This window comes from Aplidium turbinatum, chromosome 2 (genome assembly GCF_918807975.1).
Source record: "Aplidium turbinatum chromosome 2, kaAplTurb1.1, whole genome shotgun sequence".
Taxonomy (NCBI): domain Eukaryota; kingdom Metazoa; phylum Chordata; class Ascidiacea; order Aplousobranchia; family Polyclinidae; genus Aplidium; species Aplidium turbinatum.
Window position 1 is genome coordinate 45,622,917 of NC_137473.1, and position 21,445 is coordinate 45,644,361.

General features: G+C 37.4%; 1 protein-coding gene across 1 annotated transcript in view; it reads right to left on the bottom strand.

The window, feature by feature from the left end:
• Positions 1–21,445, bottom strand: part of LOC145764337 (uncharacterized) — an 82,891-nt gene that overhangs the window by 22,451 nt on the left and 38,995 nt on the right. The window contains exons 8-15 of the mRNA XM_082575954.1: positions 16,969–17,510; positions 16,025–16,194; positions 15,560–15,680; positions 14,768–14,898; positions 3,524–3,572; positions 2,783–2,981; positions 2,465–2,600; positions 1,991–2,104 (exon numbers count right to left, since the gene is read on the bottom strand). Coding sequence (XP_082432080.1) covers positions 1,991–2,104; positions 2,465–2,600; positions 2,783–2,981; positions 3,524–3,572; positions 14,768–14,898; positions 15,560–15,680; positions 16,025–16,194; positions 16,969–17,510 — 1,462 coding nt within the window. The remainder of the gene's footprint in view (positions 1–1,990; positions 2,105–2,464; positions 2,601–2,782; positions 2,982–3,523; positions 3,573–14,767; positions 14,899–15,559; positions 15,681–16,024; positions 16,195–16,968; positions 17,511–21,445) is intronic.

Consider the following 21,445-nt stretch of genomic DNA (forward strand, 5'->3'; position numbering starts at 1 on the left):
GTAAGCTGTTGAGAAGGAGCGATCTTCCTGGCGTCAGCACTACCTGACTACTCACTATAGAACAGCGAGCATTGTGTTTCACTAACCATACCGGTGTAGCCTCCACACTAGTCATCAAGACTTTTTCAAAAACATGTGTTTCTCGGCAGTCGAGTGTAGCAGGAACTCAGCGATAAACACGTGTTTCGCTCATGAGGCTGGGCTCATCAGTACTGCACCACTAGTTCCGGTTGAAAACTATGTGGCAGGAACTAGTGGTGCGGTACTGATGAGCCCAGCCTCATGGGCGAAACACGTGTCTATCGCTGAGTTCCTGCTACACTCGACTGCCGAGAAACACATGTAAGTAAGCTATGCTGCAAAAAGAAGATTTCAGTACGAACTGTTTAAATTAAATATTGAATGAAAAACAAAATTTTCACATTTGAAGTAGAATAAACCTTTCATGTATTCGGGTAATAATGTACTCAGTTGCGCCTCTATACGGCTGCATTGACTGCCTGCTCTGCAAAGCGCTGAGGATGCTATATAAAAACAAACGTTATTATTATTATTATTTGAAGAAGAAGCGTTCTTCCCGGCCGTCAGCACAAGGCTGAGCACTCACTAGTACAGCGAGCAGCAGTTGCGTTTCGCTAACCATAACGGTGTAGCTTCCACGCTAGCCATTAGACCTCCAATTAACGATAAGTTTCTGGGCAGCTGATTTGTAGCAGGAATTGACAGCGATAGACACGTGTTTCGCCCATGAGGCTGGGCTCACCAGTATCGCACCGTATTCTTGCCTCATGGGCGAAACACGTGTCTATCGCTGTCAATTCTTGCTACAAATCGGCTGCCCAGAAACTTATTATTATTATTATTATTACGTATTTCTGATACTTGTTCATTTTAATGACTTTACAGCACTGTGCAAACGCTATAGCACCCCCTCACATAGTAGTCTAAAGTTTCTCATTACAGGTACCATATTTGATACACAACAAAAATCCTTTCTATTTCTAACAAGAGATCCAAATCGTCACGTCGGCTGTTCGATCATGCAAAGAAGCAAGTTTGCTATTGTCAGCAAAACGTCAAAATTTCAGCGAGTCATTGCTTTGTGTTAACTTAAAATGAACCAGTCACAGAGTGCACCATTGATTGACATGCCTGTACTCAATCTTTGGCCATCGGGTTGATGGGTACAAGAGAGTACGTACCCCGGATGTATCTGTTGACTTACTGGAGAACGGAAAGAAAAGTTTGTACAGAATAATGAGTGTTTGATGTGGTCTGTCTTAATGGACGAAATTCAACGCAGTGAATCGGATTTTTACTTTTCCGGCCAATTAAACAATTCTACAGTTCGGGTTTTCGCTTTCTTGCTGTTTTAATATTGTATTAAAGCGGATTTGTGAACCTTCAGCCGTTGAACGAAGTGAAATAACAGCAGGTTTTACCGACTGGTTCCACACTCCACACCGCAAACTTATACTTTCTTCACACCGTGGCGCCTATATACAAACAAACCTCTGTTATGATTGCTTTTGCCTGCCAGTAAAACCTAGTTTGGTTTCATCGATTCAACGTTTAACTCTGAGTCCAAACAACATCCAAAGGATCCTTGTCCAATATAAACAGAAACAAACAAATCCATGATCAAAACGCTACAAAATGATGGCACATAAAGATAGAGATAAAACAGTGCCGTCTAGCGGATACAAAAAATCACAACACTGTGACCCAAATATATTTGGTGTACTGATAGAAAAAAAACTGAAAAATAGAAATTAAGTGCAAAAATTATTTTCATCTAAACTGTAAATTTAACTGATTAAATCGCATGATGAATTAAAACAAAGACGTGAATGTGTGTCACTGGATTGTGCATAATTTAACTCATAATGACAAGTTATTTTCACAAGCACGACAACATTCATAAACGTCATGCACAAACACAAGTATTTTGACTTTCTGAGAAATAAGATCATTGAAAGATTCATCCTACCTTGGCTTTGGCTTGGCGTATTCTGATTAATAGCTGGTTGTGGGTGTTGACTTGGTTTCAGACCCAGAGCAGAAAGTGGGGTCTTGGCCATGCCTGCCGGGGTATGGGGATGACCTAACATCACCAGATAAAAGTAGTGTGTTAGCGGACCAATAAAACCATCCTAATGAGCACATGTAAGAAGTTGCAATTGGAAGATTCAATTAGAACATGTAGTATTTGTATAAATTATCTTTTCAGGCAGAACAATTTCGTTTGTTCTTCATATAAGATATGTAATACCGTATGTATAAACGTTGAACGATTAAGACAAGTTCGGTTACCAATGCGAGGGTGATATGCTTCATTCTGTTTGCAGTTGACAAATGTTTGTTGCAAAATGAGCAAGAAATTGCGCTTTAAACACGAAAAAAAACTTTTAACGTAATTTTAAATTAAAATATAGGAAGGAAATTTGCTGTAACAACAACGTACTTGCGGGGTGGGATGAGGAGTTGACATAGGGAGTGGTGGGTGATACGGGGAAGCCTGGAGTCCCAGGAACTGGAGCAGAATCCGTGACGTCTTTTCCTGCCGCCGGATCAAGGTCCTCCTTGTAGCTGTGAATTTCCTATAAACATTTGAATTTCCTTTGAAAAGAGTTTGAATGTATAAAAACACCATTCATTGGTAAGTCAAGAGTGCTGAAGTAAAGACAAAACTTAAACGAACATTTAAATAAAATTATAGCTTTGCAAATGTTTAACTGATGAAGATACAGCGATGGTTAGGCAGAAATATTCTTCTACTCACTTCCACTGGTCTTCCTCCAGGATTAACAGTCATGGCGAGGAAGAGCTGAGGCGACAATCGGTCTTCCATGTTTGCCGACTTTTGAGAAGGAGTTACAGAGGAAGAAGGAGGAGCGGTAAACAGAGCAGGTGATGCGGAAATTTGCTGCTGAGCGGGACGGGTATGACGAGTCTGGGGAGGATACGATGGCTGTGGAGTTCTAAACAATAAAAAACTAAATGAAGAGATGTAAAATCAGGTTAAGGTTCAACAATTTTTCACTTTGTCCTTTAAGAGATAAATAAAGAATTCGAAAAATCGATTTCTTAATTGTCCACGTTGAACAATAACTAAACTTTTTTTATTTGTTTCGGAAAAATACGTCAACAATTTAATCGCTATTCATAAAGGCAAAGACATTTTCATTTTTCAAGTGATATTTTTCCAGACGCGAACATTTCTATGCTTCTACAACCAAACGTTGATTTGCCTTCTCATACACATCCAGCCATTAAAAACAAAGAAATCCGAAAGGTTTCTCATTTAATCTGAAGAGGCAATTTCGTTAAACTACCAATTTTCCTGATGTTTCTCATTGATCTTAGGTCTGAATTGATCAAAACAAAAGCAAGCATTTATCAAAGTGATTTTTCTTAGATAAAGGCCCGAAGTTGACACCGCAAATGCCCATGTTAGGCTACCACTGCATTCGTCAACAACTGACATCAACATTCTGTGAATAACAATGTAGTCATCACTTACTGTTGAGGGGAAAAAACATCGTCGTCAGCTTTGGAAGGAGTTTTCATGTCTGAAAAAAATTACTGTGTTGACAATGGTTACAATGTTATTGTCAAATAACTTTAGCTCTGCAAAAGGTTCTTACCTAAAGTTACTCTTTTCAATCTGTTTTTGGAAACAAAATACTTCACTAACGTTTGTTATTGCTAATGAAAAATCAAAGACTCAGAATAAACAAGGTCTGTCATTTCACTGAGAAATGATAAAACTAACATATACCAACGTCGTTATTTAATATATTGTGTCAGTATAGAACGAAGTCATCTGCCGCATCAGTCTTCTCACAAGCACTGCGTTCTACTGTATAGTCGCATGTTACTACAGTTATGTACAAAATGTTGCTATTTTATCAAAACAGAGTTTTTAAATATCTGAGAAGAGTTACAGTTAACTAATTTGAACATAAATCGATTCTATTAGTGTCAGTCGCTGAAGATGTATTTTTTAACAATCTTCTGAACAAATCGCTGCTAAAATAATTTTTGATCATCTAAATAATTTCGATATTTTCTCCCTTTATTAGCCAAAGCAAATTAATTCATACATGCTTGACACTTCACACTATTCAAACGCTTCACAGTAAATATAAAACTGCCTTCTACCTTTATCGCACTCGTCTAAGCTGCTAAGGGGGCTAGTAGCTGCTCGTTCCCCCCACAATCTCCGCTTGATCTCCGAATACTGAGTCATGACTTGAAGGGTTGGTCTTGGAGATACATTATCACAACAAAGATTCCGAGAACCTTTAGTCTCTGGTATGAAAATCTGTGTTCCATAAAATTCTGCGACTTGCTGTTTTCTGAGCACGGACAAATGGTCGGCAGGATCGTCGTAACGAACGTAATTTCCGTTGAGAGCTACGGTATGACGTCTCGGTGGCTGTGCAAAAGTGAACTGCTGATAACAGTTCGAATTTGACCTTGAAATATCACTGTGAGTCTTTGTGGCTTTCCCGAAGTACATTGGGCATTCTGGCAGCGAAGCGAGATACGTTTTTCGCGCTTTCGATTTTCGCTTGTGTGATTTCTTTGGCGCAACAAGCGCAGCAGAATTTTTACGCCACAATTCGTTGTCATTGTCATCCAACCGTTTAACCCAAACATCCTCCACCATGGATGACCTTTGCTCTGAATCAGTCAACAAATCGCCACTTCCGTCTGTTGCGTGGCCGCTGCTGGAAGACATGTTCGAGTAATACTCTTCCTCGTGGACACGGGTCAAAGCTTCCATTTCCGCGATGACTTCCTCAAGCTCTGCGAAGCTCCTTGGCTGTTCACCACGCATTCTGATGGTCAGGGATTAAATTTGAGACCTTTTTCGCCAGAGTGGATTAAAGTCAGAACTTAATTTTTCTAAATGTCAATAAACTTCCACAATGGACTTAAAAATAACCTTTAACAAACAATACAAGTATTGAAATGTTGCGAAAAGAGCTTGGTATTTAGTGTTTTGATAAATTCACGTGACTTAGCGTTAAAGTGACCGTAAAATAGCATAAAAATGTGTTTTAAAAAACGTTGCAATGTTTTTCAATGTAGATATTCACGTAACGACAAACTGGCCTCCGTCTTTTTCTGCAGGTGAAATATGCGGATCGTCTCAGATATTCATAGAGATAAAACTTCTACGGCTCTCCTCAACTATAGGAACAATCGAGCAACATTCTTTCCGGCTTAGTTATGACCATTTGTAACAAATGGCACCCTTGTTTGTGACAAGAAAGATAAGAGACGGGCCCGGCTGGCGTCAACGATGAGATTAAAGAAACCTGGCAATGACTAGGCGACATTTCTTTTAAATTGTAAGTTTTTGATCAAATTTTGGATTTTGAACGTTATATTTGCGTAAAGTTATAGTTTTGTTTGCAGCTAGTATGAGTTGTGGTCTTGGATGCGTTAGGCAGAACAATGACGTTAAGAAAAATTTTAAGGGATATTTATAATAGAAAATTGTGTAGTTATATATAAACTACATTACAGCATACCTCGATCTTTAACGTTATTTTCAAATTTCAACACATGGCAGCTCTAGCTTGGCTGCTTTTCATCCTCCACTTATGATAATGCTTTTAATTTGGGCTATCGTTATTTTAGCGCTGATTTATTTTTACGTCGTTTAATCTTAGGATAAGTGAAACTACCCAACGGGAAAATGTGATATTAACAAGAATTCACAGAAAATCCTTTCGTTTGAGTGCTTTCTAACAATAGTAAAACCTCATTTCCTTGCCAGCGTTGCCATCAACGGTTGCATTCCAGGAAAACCCAGTCAGGAAATCATTCCCTTTTTTACTTTGAACCAACGTCTGCATATGTTGAATCAATATGAAAAGAATTGATTTGCTAGCTGGGACAATTTTATTATAGTTTTCTGAAATGATACAGCAATGGGAGCTTATTCAACGCAGAAAATTAACTTTTTGGATGTTGCTTCAACCCCAATTTGACGTTTCTACTACTGGAAATAAAACTTCAAATAGTATCTGCAACACTCTCCCTGCAAGTCTGTTCTGATATCCAGTAGAAATGGAAGCAACATAAACGGCACATAAACGAACAATCAAAAATCTCTTTCGCTCTCGGCTAAAAAGTGCAGGTCAATCATCACGATTCTACATCGAACACGAAATTCGCCTTGCCTCAATGTCGTGTTGTAAACTGTCAATAAACAAAATCAAAATGTCCGATTCCTGTCTGATTCATTTTAATGTCTGATCTACGAATATCAACATTACTTTGATAAGCTCCAATCGCTCCAATGCATTGGAATAAAGCATAACGCATTTGCGATGGCTGCTACCTTGTACAGTAACCACTAAACCTCTCAGTTTATCAGTCTGTGGGTTTTAATTTATGAACTTTTCGTCAATCACTTGCAACTTAAAATCAGTTAGCATGCACATGTCATGTTCGTTTGTCACAAAACGTACTTTTAAAACAATTTTGCATCGTTTCAATGTCGAAAAAGCATTGAGAAGAATTTTTGTTGTCAAATTACTGTTGGGAAACAAAAATTAATTGAAGTCCAGACGACTGTTAATTAGAATCTATTTTCAAGACTATGCTAATGTCAGAGTCAATAACCGTCTAGTCTGGTTAAAGCTAGAGAAGTAGACCTTTCATGATCATTATTTCCTGCAATCATAAGACACAATCATTGACTTTGGATGACAAAGACACTATGCATATTGCAAACACATCAAAAAATGATACAAAACACGAAATTTGATTCTCGTAGATATTGTATACTGTATCGATACACAGTATGTCATATAACATTGCTTTGATGCTTTTTACAACAGTTCGAGTGATAGCACACTGCTAGTTGTCCCGTTGTTCCATACGTAGATTGTATTCGTGCCCCATGCAGGAAAAAAAACGTTGTTTTAACATCGCTTCAACGTCCAGCCAAGTTTAGAAAGCTAACTTTTGAAGGCCGGGGCAGCGTTGTTTAGGTTTTGGTAAAAGCGGTTAAAGTCCGTCAGTTAGGCCTTCTCGACAGTTCGTTGGCCCTCATCGCTGCTACAATTGTGCAAAGTGTATCCGTGACGACAAATACTGTAGTTGCAAGACCTTTGAGATTAACCTAGAACTATACAAAACCAACTAGCGTAGGAACAAAAGTAGCTTTACCTCACTACTGGCTCTATCCGGCACTGCATTGCTATCTTTCTACCTCCAAGTTGTTGTTGTCTGATTATGCATTGAAATCAGCTTATAATCTAATTCGACTTTAAGGTGAGATGCTCAACCTCAAATGACTGCAAGTAGATTGCAAGCGATGATTTTTGCGTTGATTTAACGTCTTGTGTTGTTAAATGAACACAAATAAACAAATTCTTAGCAGAAGATTACGAAAGCGGTGGGGATGTCAATTAAAATAAGGATTAAATTCTAATAAATGTGGTGATAATTTTTAGCTTTGAAAGCCGTAAATCAGCCAGGTGCATGTAAACCGCAAGCAATTAAGCAATAAAGTTAAACAAAACGTAGTCATGCACGGAAGGGCAAATGAGATCAATACTTAAACAAGGAAAAACCAAAACTACTCAAACCAAAAAAATTATCATTTTTACAGTACATGAATTCAATGCTTGCAGACGTTGAATCAATGTAAAAATGACGAATTTTGTTGTCTGGGTTGGTGCCCAACTCAAATTCGTCGCCAAAAGTTTAAGCCCAATAAGACTGTTAAATTGAAACTTTCAAACAGACAAACATCATTTTTGCATAAATTCAAAGTATGTCTGGTTGGCTAATTTTGAATAATTGAAATAAATCAACATAAAATTGAAAATCCATACAATTTTCTTTTAGTTACAATATCTGTCTGCCAGCAAAGTATTTTTGAAGCAGTTTGAACTTGGCAACCCTGATTACGAAGTAACTAACACTTTTGTCAGTTTAGATGTTCTCCTCCAACCCTGTATCTAGCTATATAATTTTATTATACAATTCACTGGTTGACAAATCCAGTTGCAGTTTGCACGTTGAAATTGATTTGTCGAAGAAGAGTCTAAAAACAAAGCCTTCAAGGCAAAATTTTCTAACAAAAAAAACTGCTTTACTTTCCTTGTGAAAGCCTGCAGCTTTGCCACATTTAACAGTAATCATATTTCGGAAAGTAAAAGAAAAATCTTCCTAACAAATCTCAGTAATAATCTCGCTATACTGCAAAATAAACTGTATCGTACTTAAGAAATCGTTAATAGGCTAGGTCTTTCATATATTCTATACATTAAAAATACAGAAAAAAACACAACCCAATTTAGTGACATGGATTTCCTTTGTGTAGTTGACTATAAACAGAAGCGATGACGAAAATCTGGGGGAAAAAGAGACGCAGCCCCACCTTTTGTTGGTGAAGGTGAAAGTAAATAAATCGACCGGAGGCAACTGGAAAAAAAAACGTTTCCTTTGTATGCAAAGAAATACAGTGGAAACTGATTCGTATCCGTGACGTGGAGTCCGGAGCAAATCTGCCTGTTAAGTCGTTTTGTTTTATTTGGTATAAACACAAGGAATTTTCGGAGTAAAAGAATTGAAGCAAAATGAAACAAAAATCATCTAAATACACGCTGACGAGAAAAATTGAAATGCACATGGCACATGAAACGTCAAAGAAGCACAAAAAGACATCAAATAAATTCTAATTCAATTCAATTTATTTTTTGCTGCTGGCGCAAACATGTACAGAACGGCAAAGTAAACATACAGATTTGACACTAAGAAAAGGGAAAGATGGCAAAACCCAAAGGTTTAAAATATGCATCGATAAAACAGCGTTACCACTATCTTAAAATTGTACAGCCACCAAACCTAGAACAGAGATAGAAAAAATAAAACTTTATTTTGTGATAGTCCTACAATTAACACTTTCAAGTGAAAGGGCGATTAACACTTCATCACACAAAAAAGAAATACAAGACTTTATCACTTTCTTTCACTTCACTATTTTCAAACCACAACCTGGCATCGCCTTGCTAAAAAAAAAACCGAAAGAATGCAAGAAATGATGAAAAGTTTGAACTAAGCTAACTACAGCACTAACTGTTAAATATCTTTCTAACCGTTTTAAAACATGCTTCTTTGGATGCCGCTGCGAAAACAATGTCAGTTAGATAGAAACGCTGCTGAAGATATGCACAACGCCCTCATATAAACGTCTGATTGTAGCTCGGTTTAATTTTGTTCTTGGCGTGTGAGCACTCTTGCAAATAACAAGGGTTCGGTTTTGATGTTCATGAAAGCTCCATTGTTGACTGTTTTTTCAGCTTTCGGGACATACAGAATGAAATATGGAATCTTAGCGCTATCAAACATCACAAAAGGTTAAAAATGCACAAAAGTCGATTTTCTTAAGCACAAATGAATTGAAACCGATAATACCCAAATGCCATCGCGGCGCAGACACAATTGATGTCATCAAATACAAATAAAATTAAATTACAAATTTAATCCTATTTGTCGCAGGCGTAAAATGTGTCGTCAGGTGCAATTGACGTGGTCGTGCAAAAATAGGATTATTGCTGGAAGGACGAGAGCGAAAAATTCAATGTTTATTGATTGGAATAAATTGAATTTGAGAAGAAATAAATACAAAAAAAAAAGAATGGCGCGGATCATATTTGGCAGCAAGATTTATTGCCTGTTCTCGACCTTTTTCCGGTTACTTCAGTGCAATAAATTAACATTTATAAATCAACTGAGTTTGAAACGATTCTCAAAAAGGGGTTCGCAAAAAAATTTCTGTGAAACACGAAGTCCTATTTTAAAAACACCCACACCAACACCCTATGTTAAAAATAGCTACACTTAAAATCATTCCTGTTACACGACGCTATTATCGCGTGACCATAGACATACAAGCTACAACTCAATCGCAATGTTGACAAAGCCCTTTGCAACGCTATCGTACACGACTCCCATTTGTTTGTGCCGCATGCTATACTGTATAACTAAAATACCGAAACAGGTTAAAAGTATCCTCACCATATATCGCCAAGTTGCGCATACCGCAACCAAGCCTGGTGCAAAGCTGGTAATTTGAGGGTGGATTACACACAATAAACAAATATTTAAAATATCATTTTATTTAAACTTTTTTTGTTTTGTTTTCGTGAACCTTCAATACCCGTAGAAACTTTACGCGGCAAAATTTGCTTGTTGCTGAACTTATATCAAAAATAAGCCCACCCAGTAGTGAACATCTTACAACAAATGCATTTCTGCTTGTTGCTGGTATAAGAATCATTTGCAGAAAATTATTTCTATTTAGTTTCAGGTCATACGTGATTTAATGAAATGTTAAAGTTATGTTTAATCTGCTACACCTGTAGTGTATCACGTATTCTCTTGCGCAAAAATGCAAATAAAAAGAGAAGATAGTCTTATTTTAATAGAGGCCTGTGGAGGATTACTTTACTCAACCTGTTTCAATTTGATTTGTTCTTCCAGCTGACAGCGCCAAGTAATGCTTCCCAGGTGAAAATGCATCACTTTCCCATTCTGTCTCGATTACTTTTCTTCTAACATAAATAACATAAAGCCTTCAGACTATAACATAACGTAAAACTGATGTGTAAAAACTTCAAAATGCAGTTAAATAATGATACATCATCTTGGATTTCCAGACGATCGTTGTGGCTATTTGCGCAACTGACTATCACACTTTTTACATCCATAGAGTGGGCATTCCAGCTGAAGCATTTCGCTCGATAAATAATTCCACCCATTCCACTTTAAATAAACGTTCACTAACGCAAAACTATTACCAGGAGTAAAATATTCTAAATATCTTGCAGCTGCACAAATGAAGTGCTCTTGAAGGTTGAAACTGTTTGCAGGGTGCTTAATTGGTATAATCTGCAGTTGCCTATGGCAACAGTGAGTCGTCGATCGTCAATTGCATCATCCTCTTTCAAACAACTCAGCTCTAACTCTGAGTATTGTAGATATTGTATATAACATTTGTCTGCTTTACAGTTGTTTGCAATTCAGTGATCAACTATTCAGTGGTCACATCACCAGTACAGCACATTGCATGAAAAATACTTGGAATGCAGCATGGAGTGCCACCAACACCAGACTCCATGGTTTTATACCTCACCCGGTGGCGCGTCCTCCTGGTATGGACCTGTCCGTCCGACCGGTCAACTCCCTTTATCGGCCTGCAAATGCGGCGCCGAGAAACAAATTGCTGACCATGTCGCTTTTGAATGTTCCATTTACAAGGCACCAAACGAAATGCATGGTATAGCAGCACTGGAGCAAGCTACACTCAACTAGCTTTCAATCCCCTACCCTGATATCTGAACAATCATGTCTCATTCGAAAAAAGTTGTCTGATCTGAAAGGAAAACCACAGTGTCAGCGAAACTGTCAATGAATGCTGTAAAAAGTTCACAACACATTTTACGGTTTTTCTAACATCTTTGTGGTCTCTGGACTGTCAGTTACCAAATCAAAATAAAACATCACAACTTATGACATAAATGCAAAACATATCACCAAACTGCAACAACTGTATGGCCCGTTATAGCCTACGTTCATGAAATCATTCAATCTGAACACAGAGCTTTTTTTGTAGTATGAAGGCTTAACGCCCGGTTGTTGAAGATTTCAATAAGTGGACGGGAAGGCCGTCTTCAGAAACGTCTTCGTAGAAGCCAATCTTCGTATCTCTATTCAGGCATGCCATTATAAAAACACAGTCATTTGCTCTTGAGCACAGAGCTACAGACCAGCACAGAGCATAAAAACAGGCTAATTTTTAAAAAAATTACTGAAGTATGAGTTTGTGTTTCGAGTTTTGAGCTGTATACTTTTAATCAATTAAATATTTTATTGATATTAATTATTAATATACTGTACAAGTTTAATTCAATACGCTTTCTGTTATGTTTTTAATCTCTTTTGATCTTTCTGCCATTCTATAACCGATATATGCATAAATGTGTATAGTTTCGAAAATTCTGATGTTGACAAAGTATGTGATACCAGTTGTCATCCTTATCACAACGAAACGATAGAAGCATGTCGTAACGTTCGCCTCTTGTCGCTTCAACCTTTTTCTAGACCTCTGATATGTTTGGCATAATATTATATTGTGTTTCGTCGTGACTGGTTTTAATAGGCGCAATCCCTAAAATAAGTACGTTCCAAAAATACTCTCAAGTTCAGAGAAACAGTGTAGCTGGATTCAAACTCTCACTTTTTCCAGATTTTGCGTCGATTTTTGTTGATGCGCTGCCACAAATGAAACGTACATCGCAGTTATAAGTACCACAACACTGTAGCAGAAAAATGCACCCATCCAAATAACACAACCTTGCAAAAGGTTGCGGATTAGAGCCTTGAGCACGAATGTAGGCTCCCACTTACTTACTTTGACAAAAAATACTTTAAAAAGCTTTGCTTTACGTGTCTGGTTAAAGTGTTCATGCAACTTTGCTGCTAAATACTGTCCCATTACTGTCCTTGCTTTTTATGAACGTTAAAAATGGAAAAATTTACTGAAATTTTACAAATTTTCTCCATATGCAACCTTTAGCTTGACAAGATGGCTTTCTATTGCTCAATCTTTAAATGAATAGTAAGCCCTCTGCTAATAATTATTAACTAAAAATTATATTGCAAGACAATATCTTTCGTGACCTAGAACTAAAAAACCCTAATGTCTCTTCAGAAATGATATATCAATAAACGTTGAACTCATGTAACAAGAGAAATTACAAAATCTTTCGTCATAAATCGAACACACAGTGCGTTTGTTACTAGAAAGAAAAACTTTTCCGCAGAATCGTCAAGTTCTGACCTGCTGCAGTCACTGGTCATTGTCGGTTTATGACCGTCCTAAAACAAGATCATGTATCTTTCTGTAAACTTGTGTTTTTTGTGGTTGCCAATGTTTGAACAGGGCATGTCCGGACGAAGCGCATTCTGCGTCTTCAGATGTTGAATCGATGTCAAAGTAGCAGATTTCCAATCTGGAAATCTTAACTGCAGCTGTAAACCTACTGACGTTTTATTAGGCACCAGGGCACACATTCCGATGTTGGACCTGGTGTCCTGTCTGGTCTAAACTTTGCACTTCCTTTTTCTCTTCACTCTGCTATGGACAACACCGTCTCGGTATTTTTTTACTAAACTTGGTCACTGATTGCATACAGCCCACTTGCACAGACCCCTCAAATGCACAGTATTTCATAACTATTATTTTCTTTCTTCTGACATGGTTTAGCCACGTTGAAGCCATCAAAGGGAAACTTGATGAGCTGTGCAAAGCGCCAATAGTTTGTTTTAAAAAAGTATATATATTGTTTCAAAACGAACAACTGTTTTTCTATCAACCTAACAAATTTTTTGTAGAAAGCTACAATTTTCAACTATTGTTAAAATAATAAATTCCCAAATAATAGTCGTAACTTTGAACTAAATCAAAATAATGTGAAAACACTTTAATTGCTTTTTTGTTTCACTCTGAGCGCTGCGTTGTTTACGTTTCAGAATAACTATTAACTTAAATGCAGATATGACAAGTACGAGTATTCTAAATTGGGAGAAAACTTTTGCAACCTCATTATTCAAACGTCCCGTACACCTTTGATCATTGCAAAACGTCATGTCCATGAACAATTGGGAAGTGTTCCGACGAAGTTCCACGAACAGATACCGTGAGAACAGGACCACCAAGTTCTTATCAAAAATAGGCAAAGCTAACACAACCTGTCACCTTTCATGTCATCGCTCAACTCCTTGGTAGGTAGAGGCAGCCTTTTTCACGTTAATTCAATGTCCAAAGACGTTGAAGAGGTAACAATGACAACGTTAGCTGTAGCGATGTTTGCAACAGCAATAGCCTATTTTATGTGTTTAAACAAGTTAAAGTGACACTCGAATAAACATTTCCGCTTGGAACCATGTGAACTTCATATAGTAACTAAACAAAAAGTCAACATTTCAAGTCAACATTTCACTTCGAATGCCAGTTACCCAACAAAAGTGGAAAACCGTCCGTTTAGTTTTCGAAAACGTGCGCTGTATAACCCGGTTAGTCTTTGAACTCTTGCTTCAAAAAACTACAGCAGCTGACATAGCATCTGATATGTTGCGATGACAATATTTACGCTTGTACCAAATAATAGGAGCTCACACGGCCAAAGAAGAGTGGTGTGATAGCGTGTGAGACCATCTCCGAAGTGGAACCTCGAAGCGGTCAACGTTCAAGATCGGAACGCGTGTAGAGCCGCCATCAGGACGGATCGAAGTTTGCCGGTGTCCACCTCACGCAACACGGGGAACAAAGGGCACAAAGCCGCGTGGTGAGAGTAGTAGTACACACGGCAAATCAATTTCAGCCTAAAAATAACTCAGTCCATTCTCGACCGTGTGACTTGCAGGATGACGAGCAAGGCTGCCATGCTGGTTGTTAATTACTGCGAAGAAATTTACTTCACTTATCTTGGGCCCTAATGGTCGCTAGTTATTACAAACCGTAGGCCACGTTACAAACCAATCACTTTGTCTTTTCAACCTGCTAAGTCTGAGCACACTCAACTCTGCTGTGATCATTTTAGTAGTGCCAAGTCCACGTCAGACCATAGCATAGCACCCAACATAAAGTATCCAAATCATCTCTAAACCTGTACAAAATCTCTTCAGGAAGCAACAAACGAAGCTATAAACAACGCTTTTAGTTTTCTACCTTGTTCAATGGAATTTTGCCGCATTATCTGGGCGAGTTCGAAACCATGAGAGAGTCTTCTGGACACGGAGTCGAAACTGCTCTTTGTACGAGAGGGTGGTCGGGGAGGGGTCACTTTTTTACCCACGGCGCTGAAATAAAAAGACCGTTTTTAATATAAGGATACTGCATGTAGAATGAATACGGAAAATTAGTTGCAAGACCATTGAATGTAATCATATCTTTAGAAAACATTGCATAGTTTTTTCTGCATTTGTTGATTAACATTTCGAACATTGCTTTATGAATATGAAATATATAATAACTTTTCTGAGTTCAAATACTTTTTAAACAAATTTGTTAAAATTTAAAGAGAAAAATCGTGCCAGAGTACAACGAATTAAGTCATTCATGGATGCTGGTATTTCGGAATAACGGATGATTTTGTCAAGCTTTATTCAAGCATAGAACGGGGTAACATAAAAGTAATGTATGAACCCTTACTAGTTGAAGGGTTCACTCTTGAAAAGAGTATTGCTGCTCAAGATAAATCTTCACCCCTTTTAAAAATTAAAATAGTCTTTCTCTATCACATGAACCGAAGTGTACTAGTATACAATAGATTGACATAAGACGAATCGAACCGTTCTACGAGAAAGAAAAGCATCGATCAAAACAGTCCTTTCAAAATTTCCGTTCAACTTTCGAATAGTTGTGAAAAAAACGCAAAGCAAATCAATGCAAAAGCAAAGAAAGGAGCCATTACTTTTACAACTAGTGAAGCGAAATGGACATGAATAGTTCACTTTCTACCTCGTGATGGTTTCAGGAGATATCGGGACATTTTGATCTGTTTTACTGCCACTGTTTATGGAGTAAGATCGTCTTCTTGGTACTTGATCGTTCTTATTCGAGGGCTGAATGATTGGTCCATCTGATAGGAAATATAATATTGTAAGGCTTCAACTGAAACTTTTCCAAGCAGTCTTTATGCGACAATAGTTAAAAGACAAATGGTTGTTTGTGAAATTTCGGTAAAATTTTCGTGTCTTCTCTTCACCATTGAAAGTGAAGAAACATTATTTGAAATAAACAACATCGTAGGTATCGATGTAAATGAGCAACTTTAATTAGCTGGATTGCAACATGACATTCCATTGTATTTATTGATTTTCCAAAACAAAACATTGCAATGAATATGAAACAGAATGTTGTTTCAAAATAATTTCAACTGACATGGCACAAAACTAGCTGAATAAATTATGCAACGTCACCTACCAGTGACGTCAAAATTTTGACTCAGCTGGGCAATGTATTTGTCAAGCTCGTCCAGTTGTGTCTGAAGCTCGTCTGATTTTGCCTGGACGGTTAAAGACGGTGCTGGACGTGGGGTACGCCTGGGCGACGGCAAAGTATGGCAGGCGACTGGGGCGGGTTTTGTTGTTAGCCTGAAGAAAACAGAAATGTTTCGAATTTATGAATTCAAAAGTTCTAATTGAGAAATTAGCAGCTACCTAACAAAAAGCGGGATGCAAGGTTTTCTGACTAATTTTTCACGAGTTAGGGTTTAACTTACAAGCGCATTCTGCGGAGGTTTAGAATGAAACTTCGTTTTAACTTCATCATAAGCCTTGTCATCGGAGGTAGTTCAAAAGACAAAAACGGAGGTAACGAGATTTTACTTTTTCTTGTCGATATTTAATCCTTTTTTCGTCAAAGAGACATTCAATAAACCAACGTACATCATAACTCTTGACATGTACAGTACTATTACTCTATCATTTTCAAAGAGCATGTTCTAAAATCTAGACCGATGACGCAATGCTTTTCTTGTCCTATTTGTTACCTGATGTACTAAACTAAAGGGACGAAAGAAGGTGGAATGAGGTGATATGGATGTAGTTTTATACAAATCGTTGAAATATGAAATATTGGAAAGAGTTAAGTCTATCGTTAACTTGTACATGATAAGAACATTTGATCAAATGAAGTACACCGTCAGATTTGCATTCATATAAAGCAAAATTGTAGTTACTGCAAAAAAGCTTTTCCGTATAGCTGTGGAATAAACATTTTGAGTAAATAAAAGTGTGTTAGTTTATGACAAAGATATTTACAAAATACCAATTATGTTGCTGTGCATTATACGCTGTGCAACATTTACAATGCATACATAATTGCAAGATTACAAAGCCAAAATGCAATAAAATGGATTGACGTACGTTTGATGTTTGATATTTGTTTGAGGTTGGCGGTCTGATGAAAGAGAAGGCGATTGCTTCTGCAGACGTTGCTTCTCTTGCTGCAACTTTTTCTGTCTTTGCTCAAATTCCAATTGGAACTTGTCTTGCAACTCCCTCTCCGCTTGTCTTCTCTTCTCTTGGAGCTCCAGATCTTGTTTTCTCTTTTCATTTTCTTTTTTTATTTGTTGTTGGTCGAGCTCGAAAAGCTTCCGCTCTTCCTCTTTTCTCTTCCGAACCAATTCTTCTTTCTTTCGTTTCTCTTCGGCCTCTTGAAGTCTTTTTGTTTCTTCTTTTTTACGGGATTCCTCTTCTTGGCGCTGCTGTTGAATTTGATAGTGGTGGTTCCCCATGTGTTGGGGTTGATGCATGGGGTGAGCATAAGCAGGGGTAAAAATATCGGCCCTTTTCACCACAGTGGGTTCAGGTACATGAAACCCAGGGGAGGTGTTTTGAAAATGGGAGTACTGGTTGCCTGATCCTACCCTCATTGTGGCTGATGTCATAGCCGAAGGAGACGTTTCCTAAAAAAATAAACAAATTATATATTGGACTGATTTTAAAACTGCATTTTTTTTGGTTGAAACGAATTTCTTCACATATTAAAGTTCCATGTTATTTCTTCACAAGTTAGCTTCAAGTGAAACGAGACATTTTGGTTTCAAACAGTGCTTAAACGCAAATTGAGTAAACACTGCGAAAGCAAAGGCAAAGAACACAATAGAAACTTTTTCAAATGAAATGCATTTAATATCTTCACTTTTTATCAATAATCTCGTTGGAAGAAAAAAATGATTTCATTTGCCAAAGTACTGAAAAGCAAACTTACAATTTGTAACCTTAATTGCTCTTCAAATAATACAAAACTACGAAATATTGAGCACACAACTGAACAAATAATTGCCTTGGTAAAATGAATATGCTGAACTTTCCTTAAAAAAACCTGCGAAGAACAACAAGAACGGGACCAATGAACCCGGTGTTAATAAATTTCAAGCACAAGTCCAAACAAGATATGATCAGTACAATTTTTTCCACAAACGTTTTCGTTTTGTCAGATTTTCGTTCAAAGTCGTTCATTTTTATGGTAAGGATGAGAATTAAAAAACACGTCTTTCGTAGAAAAGAAGTTATACATGAATGCTTTCAATCATGTGTTTAAACGATGTCAACCTCATATAACATGAAGTTTTAACTTTACAAAATTGAGCAACTCAGTCAAAACTTAATGTTCGGCAATAAATTCTATCTCAATCGATTCCTTCTGATTCCAGTAGACGAGAACTGCAATGAGCTTGGATCGGGTCACCGCCACGGTCACCGTAACAGAATGTAGGTAAAAATCCATACAGAAAATATCCCGACTGGAAAATACCGTTATTATTCGAAAGGGGATATTTTCCGAGTGCATATTTTCCAGTCGAAAAATTTTCTGTATGGATATCTTCCAGTCGGAATATTTTATGTATGGATTTTTTCCGTATGGATTATTACCGATTACTTCTTAAGACATAAGGTTGTTACATGAAGCGTTCTTTAGTCATACTTAAAACGTGCGACTTCTACGCTTAGAAAATTTCACAAAAAGTCTTTAAAAACTTTCCGAAATTCAGCTACAAAGCTGCAACTCAACTTTCTGCCTTTGAAAAGATTAGAAAAAGATAGAAATTTAATCAATATCTGAAAACTATCAGAAATTTCAATTTTGAATTTACTGAGTAGAAATAATGCGGTTAAACCATCTCAAAGCCTTGAAATGGTTATAAAACACTGAAACCCCAAGAGTTGCCGGAAGGCTTGCAAGACTATAAAAACACTGATTTGAAAGTTTTAAAAGCTCGAATAAGTTTAATCACTTGCCCTTGACTGCAGCAAGATTGCCAAGAACCGTGAGAACTTAAATCCTGATACTGCTTCAGCGTAAGCGATAAGCGATAAACAAACTACAGCAGCAAGAGTGGTGTCATTTAACCAACGACTTTCTTCACGAAAATATCGGCCGACCTGTCATTCACTGTTACAAGATACTTGAAACAGCCTGGATGATCATGATTGTTGGTATTTTAAATACTGCTTTAACCTTGACGCGCGTGTTCTTCTCGCATAGCAATGTCATTTTGCAATGATTTTGCTTTGATAACATGTCCATTCAGTATATGATTCTGTTTCGTAATAAGACAGCTATTTTTATCGGATGCCTCTTCTCTTGTAGACTCGTGATGGAAAACTACCATAGTGAGGTCGCCATCACCAGGTACGTCAATCAGTAAAAGTGTTTGTTGACTGGACGGCTGTTTACGTTGAAAAGGCACTGATTTAATTTGTGTGGCCTGGAGGCTCGCCAAGCAGAATCGATGCGTCAAGCGCTAAGTTCGTCAGTGTATCGTCAGTACCCACTACCCTGTCAGCAAAATTGGAACCCTTGTATTGCAGAAATCAGTTTTTGCTGTCTGGGTCTTCTTCTGGCTTTATTCCTGGGTAACCTACTGGTGATAGTTTTAGCGACAGTAGGTAAAGTTCGAAAACGTTTTTCTACATCGGCAAATCGGCTCTTTTTACATTGATTCAACGTCTGCAGCATGTAACATGATCTCCAGATGAGTGATCACACCTAGTTGTGATTGATAACACGAATATTAACTTAACACGATGAAAAAGAAACAGTTTTTGTATGATCCATGAAACGTGTGTAGGCAAATGTTATTAAACATGATATTATGTTCGTTTATGGTTGAGTAACATGCAGTTGATCGTTAAAAAACTGCAAAATTTTGGAAGCTAAAAACGTCTTTCTGTGTCAACTAACAACCGGACTGGCATGCAAATGATCTGTATGCCACATGGAGTTACGTGTGCGAACAGGTGTTACTGCCATGACCAAATGATGGATCAGGGCATGCCTTTTAGTGATGTGCGTAAGCGTAAATGTTATTGATCGATTATTTTCGCATTCTTCTCTTCAATCAATCATTCTACGTGCAGAAAAAGATCCATTTGCAAATGAAAGGTCCCTCTGTATTTGGTTATTCTAATGTGATTTCAAGATTGAAGGTGTCTGAAGACTGTAATAGTTTTGAGGAGAGTAGCCTTTAGGTTGACGCATAAAATCTCTATATTCATTTTAATAGATTGCAATGAGTGCAAAACAAGATATGCCAAGATTGAATAAAAATTACAAAACTGTTTCATGGCACTTTCAAATTCTTTTCACACACGCTGGTTGACATACGTATTTTTATGTCATGTTGTTTATGTTTTTTTTGTTTTTTTTATCAGATTTAAGTGCAAGTTGTATGATAGATTTAAAATGAAAATAAATAAATAAAAGACAAAATACACAAATCCTATCAAAAAATTCACAAAAATAAAAAACCTTTTAATTCTTTGTTATTGGGCAGCACTGACGTCGACAAACGTCATTTGACGAACTTATCGATTGAAAAGCTTAAGGATATCTGGCGCAAAGATATCTCAGAAAGTCAATACACGTAAACATAGGATGGTACTCGAATAGCAGACGCCACTGTCTATCCTTGACATTCCAATATAAATAAACAAAACGAAGACATGAGATTTATAGACGTCAGAATGGCACCAGCATGGCAGCCATTAACATTGATTCATTGTAAAATAGCCTGGAATTTAAAATACTGCAGCGGAAACAAATCGCGTTGATGCAGGAAGCCCAGATAGTAAAATCTAACCTTCTTACGCTGATTTGACGTCTGAAGACGCTGAATCAACGTTAAAAAAAGATAAAGTTTGCTGGTTGGGAGACACCGACAACATGTCGATCACACAGCTATGCTCAATTTCTTTTTAATTTTTGTTATTTGTCGGCACTTAAAATCACACACGCAAGTTAAATTTTGGCAGCCCTGCGTAGGCACAAAAACATGTTTATTTTCCAATCACGCCGGAAAATAAATCGATACCTCAATGGTGGAATTATAATGTTTCTGATTCCAAAATTAAGTTAAAATACGTGCAACTTTAAGCACTAAAATTATAGTATAGATTTCCTTTTCATAGAAAAATCGCAACATTCGAAAGTTGCCTGGTGGTTATCGTTCAAGAAAATTTACTGTTATTACAATTCATAACCATTGTGTTCACTGATAGGGCTATGTTTGCAGCGCACAAAAAAGCGTTCAAGCAGCAACAGGAGCGTACAAGCCTAAAATACAGTGACACTTGGTGACACCTAGCAAGAATGACACACTTCCTACAATCGCTACGTGGTGGCGCGCTTGCACGAAAATTACATTGCCAAGCAAGCCAAATGATATAATGGAGAAATAACTTAAGCATATCATTCATTTTTGAAAGCCTTTTTCATCATAAACAATCCGAAATATTGGTTTGGATTTGAATCTTTATCCTCGGGCTGACAAAACCTTTATAGGTTATTCCTGGTAGTTTCGCATACTTGTAGAAGCTTTTGACGCAGGACCGGTCA